The following is a 10,434-nucleotide window of genomic DNA, read 5'->3' on the forward strand; positions in this document are numbered from 1 at the left end:
ATGTTAACTGTTAGCTGGATAGCCTGTGACAGTACAATTGAATGTATTGAAACTTATTTACTTGTCCGCGGAGAATGTTATAACCTAATTGTCTTGAATTTCAATGAAAATTCACTCCGATAGTAAAACGGCTATTTTACAAATGTTTTTCTCTGGTTAATGTATGTTGTAAAAACATACACTGCCTGTCTTATGATAGTTTCCTTAAAAAAAAAAAATCCTGGTTCCTTTTCCTCTTTCGTGTTACATTGAGGTGTTCATTTTCCAGAAAAATCTTGAAATCCGGATTTCTGAACTGTCAGGATTTTTTAAAAGTGATATATTCTTGCTGATACTTTTATTTATATTATAACCTCTTTTTGCAAGTCATAAATGCTATTTATGTAAAAATGTTCTTAGATACAAGACGCATTAGGTAATATGTGTCAGGACATGGTGGAATTGGACGCTTGTCAATTTTGAGACATATGGAGTTATTAGTATCTATTGGTAGAGCTTGTTCATTTGTTTTACTTTTTACGAAAAAAATACCCGTTTTGAATAGAAGTCAAGATATTGACAATTACTGAAGGTGGGGTTGCCTGGCGTAAGAAGTAAAATTAACAAGAATGTGTCCTTGGAAACTTCAAATTTTCTTTTTTTTTGTGAGGGTGCCTTAGATCAAGGTTTTCCAGTAAGATCCAAACAGAAATGTTTTTGAATTGGCATAAAAGGTGTTGAGCCCCCCAAAAAATATTGATAAAAATTGCCCAATGGGTAGAGAAATTATGATTTCTTTGATGAGTTTCCGATTTCACCATGCTGATATATAGATATAAATTATACATATATACATACATATATGATTGTAATGTATATAATATAATCCGTAAATTTTGAGTCCCCGAACACGTTTCCACGAGAATGTGAAAAGTTCTGGACTTTTTCCCTAGCCAGTCGACCACTGTAAAATTCATCAAGCAGGTCCATCTCCTTTATTCATACTATATATATATGGGAATCATTGTCTATACATCTACTATGTAATTCTCTCTCAAGGCTTGTGAGAAAGAGATGGTTGTTGTTCACTTCTACACTTGTGACCAGGTTGCTTTTACATTAGCTGTTTATGTATTTTACTCATTGCATGCATGTTTAGGGAAAGTGATAATTTCACGTTTTTTTAAATAACATTATAATTATAATAGATATTAATTTTAAAAATGACAACAAGAATGAAATTTATTTTTTTCTTTGAAATGTTAACCTTACTTTACTTTGCTTTTACATTTCTGATCCAGCAGCCATCTGAGTTCAAGCCCTTTGGCCTGTCGATATGGCAAAGAATTTATGGGTCCTTATCAGCTATGTTTTCCCGATGTTCGTGACCTCTAGGTTAACCTCTTGTTTTTTAGTTTTAGTAGATGTTTTACGGCGCTCGGAACTGTATAAAGTCATATGAGCGCCAAGGGATGGATGTCAACAGAGAAGTCCTTACAGGGAATCAGACTTACTCTGCTCACCTCGCTAGCTTCAACAACACAAAGTCTACTTCGACTATCAAGGAACCCTGGAAATAGCGGGTCACAAGAGTATGACAAACATACAGAAGAAGTAGAGGAAAAATGATGATAATATTGATTAAGAAAGAAAAAGCAGCAGTTCCCTGTTGCAGTTCAGGCACAGTTATGAGCATGACACATTGATGAATCAGCCCATTTACAATTACAATTTTACTATGCATAAGAACTCCAGATGTTAATGGCAATGGCCTAAAGACACTTCAGTCAGTAGCACCGACCCGGGAGGGGGGGGGGGGTAAAGGTTGACCTCTCAAACTTGCATCTATAAGTGACCTGAAATGGAAACAAAGAGTGTACCGAGTAACAGATCTGGAGAAAGTTGACAGCGGAGTGGTTGATATGATTTATGGCACAATTCAGTTATCACTTGCTATCTAGGATATGCAACTGTTAATTCTTGTATTTCAATTTATATCTGATTAGGTTAGATGTATCAGCTGAATATTATTCCCAAATGCATGGGTAGGAGGACACAGTAGAAACTTCTGTTGTCTTTTGTTGTGTTAAGAAAAAAAATCTAGATAAGCCAAGGAAAAGTACTGTGACATACAGTTCTTTTCAACTTGCATCCAAATTTACCCCTCCTCTCTCCCGAAGGAGTGTTTATCTACAATATTCACGGATATTGTATTATGATGAGTTGGACACTAAAACACAATGAGTTCGGTTTTGTTTCAGAGTTTACTGCACTTGCAACACAAATAGGTCACATAAGTGCTAAAGATTAGAGTTGTTACTTGAGAGTAACATAGACAAATGAAGGAACAGAGATAAGGATGATTGATGGATGTTAGATAGGAAAGAAGAGGCAAACCACACCAGTGCATCCACCAATAACCCACAAGCACAATACGTATGAACGTAAAGAAATAGTTATGTGTTGATGTTCTACAGAATAAAGAAGTAACTAAAGTCGCAAAAATGTGAGAGGAATAAAAAATACATTTTATTCAATGACAAAGCAATAATTTAAGTATGTTTCATGAAAGGTATTTTCCTGCTCACCTGGCAAATACATGATAATCAAATCAGTACAGTGCAGCCTCTCTATAATGACCTTCGATATAACGACATCCTCTGCTTAGCGACATGGTGCCCAGGTCCCGATTTTTTTCCCTTATATATCATTAGTAATTTTTGGCTACTTCTGTATAACGACAACTATCTAGATCGACTTTTTTGTCCTGGCCCCGGCAATGTCGTAACAGAGAGGCTGCACTATATCTTATTTAAACTATTCTGTAGATTGACATCGCCCCTGACCGTTTGACTCTCTCTCTCTCTCTCTCTCTCTCTCTCTCTCTCTCTTTTTTTTTTTCTCTCTCTCTCTCTCTCTCTTTCTTTCTCTCTCTTTCTCTCTCTCTCTCTCTCCTCTCTCTCTCTCTCTCCCTCTCTCTCCCTCTCTCTCTCTCTCTCTCTCTCTCTGAAGTCCTATCAGTTCCAAGTTATTACCTCATTCCAGCGTGGACTGAATAAAAGAAAACTGACATTACACTTAGGATATTTAACAAGCAGGTTATGTTATACATTGGAATTTGCTTTAAGGTGTAATTATGTCTCAGGGACTTGCAAATATGTCAGATTGGCCTTCAAAATTGAGATCATACTTTAAGTTATCATCCTCTTTTCTAGAATGAGCACAGGATGCAGAAAGTTCAGATGTGAGAAAATAATTTCAACAGAGTTCTTTTTATGCCAAGTCCTCTTGTTGGTAAATCGGAGATTATAAAATTATAGAGCATTTTATAGAAAATCCATTGGCATCTGACATTTCATTCCAAATTCAAGGCAAGCGAAGAAGTCAAATATCGCCAGCGTTATTCCACAAATGACTTACCGTTGTTGTTTTTTTTTCTTTTTGAAGTTTTGAGATAATTAAAGTAAAGGAGAATGCCCAAAGCAGAGCCTTCACCTATAATAGGCTCTTGGTGTTTTATAATTTATAAACTAAAAAGGAAATAACTACACAAAGTGAAACCACGATGTTAGATAACCTTAGATGTCTTTATTCAAATTATAATATGTCTTCATCTGGAAACCCCCAGAAATTGATTTGGGCGATTGATTGATCATTGTGGCACGATGCTGCAGATTGAAAACCTGACTTGAAAGTGCAAAGATTTTAATTCTAGTAGGATCTTTCCCAAGCATTTTAGCAGAGGCGTTGATGAAAAAAAAAATTGAATGAAAGACGTGCAGAAAAAGATTTTTTAAAAAGTTTTCAGAGTGTATAACAGTCTGCAAGTAAGGATTTCTAGGAAGAGAATAAGAGAAACTGAACAAGTAGTTATGTTCATTTTCAAGTTTGTCTCAAACAAAATGAACAAAAGAAAACAAAAGAAAACAAAAGAGAGAGAGAGAGAGAGAGAGAGAGAGAGAGAGAGAGAGAGAGAGAGAGAGAGAGAGAGAGAGAGAGAGAGAATTTTATGACAGGATAACTGGAAGGGAAAAGAAGGGCGGCAATTGTTCCTTTCTGACTTGGATTTTTTCTCTCTCGGTTTTTCCCCCTAGTACGTAGCGCAACAGGCATTTTCCATCAGCTGTGTCATACTGGCTGAAACTCTTTATCTTTCTTTGCATAGGAAGCATCATCATCATCAGAAGAAGAAATAGATAATAGATAATGCTGATGATGATAAAAATAATAACAATATTACTAATGATGATGATGATGATGATAATAATAATAATAATAATAATGATAATAATAACAATAGTCCATCCGTCAGTGTATGATGATGACCAGTGTAACTGCTGAGAATAATTCGGTAAGAGAAAAGAAGAAGAAAGTATTAAGATGATTTGTGGCTTCTGTTATTACCAATGAGACCAATAATAATAATATAATTGTGGCAGAGAAGCGTTTGCCACGTTTTGAGCATTTTGAAAAGCTTCCTTTCCACTTGTAGATGGGCACAGCTTGTGGGCTTTTCTTTTGGTTTCATTTTGGCGAAGCATCAATTCCTGTTTTGCTTATTACCATAACGCTATTGATTACTGGGTTTGTGTTGTTTAGCTGCCTGAATGCTCCAAGATGTTGGCTAAACAAAGGTACCCCCCTCCCCCCAAAAAAAATCCCAACAAGAAAAAAACAACCAACAACAAGAAACAAACAATAACAACAACAAAAATCCAAACAAAACAAACAAACAAACAAAACAAAAAAACCCTACAAAAACAAAAACTACACAAACCCTTTTACTTCTTACTTAACAGCTGTGAGGTTTTACTCCCTCATGGACACTGTTCAGATAATTAAGGAGGTGGCTGCTTGTCAGATCCTACCCAGGCTGAAAGGGATACAGCAGGAAGACGCGATACTTTAATCCTATCCGTACATCGTGTTTTACTATCGTATCCATATGACGTGGGGACCTCTGTGCCAACATTTTCCAAATAGGAAATTTACTTATTAATCCGATCCCCACGCTTTGCATAGCAGTCTGTCAAAATGATTTTTTTGAGAAATACTGAAGGTTTCAAAAAGATCTTCGAAGAAGAAGTGTTCTAAAATGTGAAGAATACAACCCCGGGGGTACAAAATGACCCCAAGGCGTACGGATAAGGTTAAATTTGCTCCCTACAGGAATCAAACCCACGTCTCCTGCGCGCAACTAAGCCCATAACTGCTTCGCTAGACGCCAGTATGGCTTCATAGTACACATTTATGGTATGTCAAAGATACTGACCACAAAAAAATAAATAAAACGTGCAAAATTCCAGTTATCATTCTTCAAATCAGTTATTTGATTTCTAAATGGGGACCGAGGTGGAAGAAGAAAATAATTGGAATCTGTAATAATATTGATGCTTGTGATGCTGATAATTTCAGAATGATTTTGGACTTTTATGCTGGGTCCGACAATGCACATTGTAAACGTACAACAGTGACCATAATGTTCTTCGCAGCTCTGCCAAAAGCATAAAACCCTTTCCGTACTTTGTAAGCAAGTCCCACCAATAAAAAACCCAACAAACGAAATACAACAACGTGTTAACAACAAAACCACAAAAAACAACAACCTTAAAACTAATAAAAGACAAAAGAACAAAACAAAAAACACAAAACAAAATAAAAAACAAAAGCAAAATCCAATGGAGTTACACATCAGAAAATATCTCTTTTGCTTTTTCTCCCTGTCCGGCTGAAATCTTTCTACCATTTCTACTCGTCATTTTAATCTTTTTTGAACATTTGCTTCTCAAACTGACTCTGAGATTCTCATACTTCTGAGACGTCTGTCTCAGGCTGTGTCAGATCTTCAAGTTCTCTCTGTATTCGTATCAAGTCGTCCTGTAGTTTTTTAATCCTTTTCTTTTTTTCACTCTCAGCGTTACTTTTGTTCGTTTTTGAAGGCTTGCCGTAATGTGCGTTACTGATAGTTGAAGTTCCTTTCAAAATTGTGATAGCCCCTGAAGGTAAAGATGGACTCGCCCCTTCTTCCTCAACGAATAGAGAATCGAGCGAGCCTACTTTTGTTGAAGGTGGCATCATGTAAGACAGAGGCAGAGAGGACACCGTGCCCTCAGAAGGATGGACTTGCCTCATTTTTGTGGCGTTCTCTCGTGACTGAAAGTAACTGAGCTTGGATGATGACGTTGACGATAATGATGATGACGGCGAAGACGGTTGTGGCAAAAGTTTCTTTTGTGGAGATGATGGGGGTGAGCAGCAAAGAGGCGGCGATGATGATGATGAAGGAGGGGAGGATTGTAGCAAGCTGGCAAGCAGACCGTGCCTGTATGAAGTTCTCTCTGGAGGAGAGATGGGTGGGGCAGCTTGTGATGGAATTGCTCGCGAGGAGCTGGAGCGACACGTGACTGGCTTGTCTAAAGTGGAAGAAAATTGTGAGCGATGTGTTGACGGTAGTAGAGGAGATGTAGCTGAGGGGAGAGAGTCGTTGTCTTCTCGGGGATCGTCATGCAAGAACACACTGTCCGAAGAAGCGCTCGTTCTGGGGTCGTAGTGGACGAAAAAGGGATTGAGGCACGTGGAGTGAGGAGGGGCGGGGTTTAGCTGTTCGGGGGAGGAGTCACCAGAGCGGTGTCCTGGCTCAATCCAATCACCGCATAGGTGAAGGGCGGAGTTATCTCCTACTGTGTTGTTGAAGGCGGGTCGTTCAGAGGTGCTGATGCTGCGGAGGCGGGGCTGGAAATGTTGAGGAACAATGTCTCGGTGATGATGGTGATGATGATGTGAAGCTGAGTCCGCCGATTCTTCAGTAGCAAGAAGAGGAGTGTGTACATCAGCGTCATGATGGGGGAGCACTAAAGACCGTTTGTGATGATGATGAAAGAACGGAGGTGGAACTTCGTTGAGTAGCTCTGAGTCGCTTGAAGGCCTCTCAAATACTGACATCCGCTCGAATGCGGGAACAAAATGCGCACACACATTGCCATCTCCGTTCGGCACATTTTCTTTTCTCACCGTATCGTTTGATTTCCCCCCTGAGGGGACTTGGGGTCGGTGAGGACAGTTGAGAGACTTCTCAAACGGACACAACAAGTCCCCCTCTGAATCCTTCCCGTTCAGAGTGTTGTCGCTACTGCTGCTGTTTCGCAATAAACAGGATGCTTCTGTGTTCATTGTTTCACTGTTATGAACATTTTCGTCATCGTCGTCATTTTCATTATTGCTCGCACTGCTGTCGTCATCGACTGTGATGACTTGTAAGCGATGCACAGCAAAGAGTCTGCCGACTTTAGAGTTGAAGCCTGTGGGACTTTTTGCCTGAGACGTCTCGCTACCGTCATTAGCGTTGTATAAATCCGCCACAGTGTTATCCCCGCTGCTCTTTCGAGTCTCCACTACGCCCCTGTTATTCACAAAGCTGTGCTCTTTGGACACACCCTTTTCATTCGCCACGCCAATTTTACCGTATCCACCCCCATACTCCGCAACGTCTACTGTATTGAGCGTTTTATTTTCAGTATGGCCTTTTTCTGCACACGAGTCTCCACGAGAATTACTCTGACTATTAAAAGAAAACGTATCCCCATCCATGTTTCTGAGACTATTCATTTCACCCCTCCTGTTTCCTTTCTCACCGGCAGTTATGGATTGCGCAGAGTGGCAATGCGTAGTTTTACGAACTCTTTCAAGACCATTTTGGGCGAGTTTCTCTGGCCCTGACTCTCCACTGGTCTGAGTGATCTTGTCCAACATAGGAATGGATGCCGTATTCCCCCGATTTGTTGCCGACATTGGAAAATTAAAAACCGTTTCCTTTTGCAAGTAAGTCAAATCATCGGAATACCTTTTATTTGGTCTCTGGTGATTATCTGAACTCCCACACTCGTTCTTAAGGCCACCATCCTGTTTCTCCTTTCGGTCACTTGTCCTCTTCCTCCTTGTCCCCCAAACGTCACCACCGGAAGTCCTGTATCCGTCCATCTCGAATTCACATATCATTCGATGATTGGTCAACCAGTTCGAGTCAGAAACAGACGACGGAAGTTTGGACGCGCCGCTGCAGACGTCACGCCCTTTCTTCTTGTTCCAACTTCCGCTAGCGCCTCCTATACTGAAACTCCGTGTGAGCTTCTGGAAGGTTCGTACCGCCGGTCTAGAATTCTCTACTGAGTGACGTTTGCTGATCGAGTTGGACGGCCTGAGCAACCCGCCGGAGGTGAACGCCATGTCCATCAAGATGTCCTCGTTCTCGGACACGTCAAAGGTCACGCCCTCACCGCCGTCTGATATAGAGTTGCACCTGAGGAGCGAGGGGGAAAATATTATGTTTATTATAGATATTATGTTTAACACCCACATCGATACCATATTTTAGATCACTTTGTAGGTGGGCTTCGTGCTTATCTGTTTGGGATAACCTGGGCTGAAATGGATACAACCTCCTAGCAAAAAGACCGAGATACTCGATAAAATGTCTCCCCACTCGGGAATCGAACTCCGGTCTCTTGCTTTCGATGACATATTTTCTAACAAAGATCGTACATAACAAGATAGTTCCCTAAGCCAAACAAGTGTCCGTGGAAGTCCGTACATTGGTTCAGATGGCACTGCAGTCTCTGTTTTAAAGCTCTCTTTCGTTTCTCCAGAAGAAAAGGAATGGCACAGCAGTTTGTTAGTTTCACTTTTATTTTATTTCACACAAATAGGGTTACTCTGATCGCAAAGTCCGCACTTTTTCAAAGAGGGCGCCATCAAAATTTTGAGCACACTTTTTTAAATAAGCTCAAAGAGAGGAGTGAACTATCTTGTTATGTACAATCTTTGTTCCTAATCCATACACCACACGCGCCGATTTTGAGGAACGGATTAGGCGCATTTATTTTAGGAGTTTGTTTTGGGGCCTTGCAGCGGAAAATCCTCATATTTATTTATTTGTTCAAAGGGGTTCGTTCCTCTTGGACAATACCAACAAAAATATTTATTTGGAAGCCACCGACATGCATTCTTCCGCCTTTGATTTCCAACCGAGAATAATGCCTTTTGAGGATAAGCCATTTATTCCGGCTCCGAAATAACACCCAGAGAGTCTTTGCAACTTGATGTTTTTCGTCTATATTATATTATTTGCACGTTACAGACTTTGCTTGATTAAAAGAACAAATCACATCTATTTTCTGGCATAACGAAATGGAATGGTTAACTCAATGGTATTGTGTAATCATCATGAGGGAGAAGGAGGCTCTCTCATCGCATTTCCTTTTAGACATTTAGGGTATACGATTTTATTTTCTTCTTTCTTTTATTAAACAAAGACAGATACATCTGCACGATGACGGCCATTCAGTGCAGGGGAAAAAGAGACAAACAAAACAACACAACAGAGAGAAGGAAAGAAAAAAAGAATCTGAAAGAGGGGCTCACCGCAACAAAACGAAATGAACTATAATGCACACAATAATAATAATAGTGCTTTCGTCAATGTCTTACCATGACCAATGCATCCGCAGAGGAGAATTTCTCTAGCGAAAAAGAAGAATTAAGATTAAGATGACGTGTGGATTCTGCTATTGCCAATGAGACCAATTCTGTCAGAGATATGTTTGCCACATTTTGAACATCTCCACTAGTTGATGTGTGTAGCTTGTGGGTACCTGTCTTATTGTTTCCAGCATTTTCTAATAGTGACTTGCTGCCCGCTGTGACTGCTGCTCCCCAACTGGGTCTGTCATGCTACAGATTCTCGCATGACGTTCATCTATATTTCGCTAGTTTCTGTTACAAGTTTACGGTGCTTACAACCTTGATACGTATTCTTTTTATAAGTGCCTAAGATTAGAAGAGTTACTAAAGAGTAGCATACAGACAAAAAAGAAGGAGGAGAAATAAGGACCACATAAGTTTGATTGGAAAGAAGGAGCAAACCAAACCGTATCAATCACCAACCACCCTCTCACAGGTATGGAAGGCCGAGCCCCCAGCACTTGAGAAGCACTAAAGATTTAGTATTGAATCCCCTGGTGGCGGATAGGGGACAGGCCTCCAGATATGGAGGTTAGCTGCTATGCAATTGCGAACCGAATGGGAGATGGTTGCGGAGAGTAGAAGGGAACCTTGGTGGAACAGGTGCTTCAATTAATACTTTTATATAATGAATGTCTCATATGCAGTGAGTGTGTGATTGGCATGTGCTCTGGTGGGGTTTGCTCTTTCTCTCCTATATCAAAGATCCATCATCCTTATCTCTCCTGCTTCTTTTTTGTTCTTGTGACTTCCTTGTAACACCTCTAATCTTCAGCACTTTTAAAACCTAATTGTTTTGCAACTGCCGTAAAGCGCCTACTGAAACAAACCTACAGTGAGAGAGAGGGGGGTAGAGGGAGAAAGAGAGGGAGAAAGAAAGAAAGAGAGAGAGAGAGAGAGAGAGAGAGAGAGAGAGAGAGAGAGAGAGGGAGAGAGAGA

General features: G+C 40.1%; 1 protein-coding gene across 1 annotated transcript in view; it reads right to left on the reverse strand.

The window, feature by feature from the left end:
* Nucleotides 1–5,653: 5,653 nt before the first annotated feature.
* The window catches only part of LOC101854281, a gene marked incomplete in the record, with an annotated part of 193,120 nt that continues 188,339 nt past the window's right edge, over nucleotides 5,654–10,434 (reverse strand). Inside the window, 1 exon segment of the mRNA XM_035972233.1 lies at nucleotides 5,654–8,275. Within this exon segment, the coding sequence (XP_035828126.1) occupies nucleotides 5,785–8,275 (2,491 nt within the window).

The sequence above is a fragment of the Aplysia californica genome, unplaced genomic scaffold (assembly GCF_000002075.1).
Source record: "Aplysia californica isolate F4 #8 unplaced genomic scaffold, AplCal3.0 scaffold00620, whole genome shotgun sequence".
Taxonomy (NCBI): Eukaryota; Metazoa; Mollusca; class Gastropoda; order Aplysiida; family Aplysiidae; genus Aplysia; species Aplysia californica.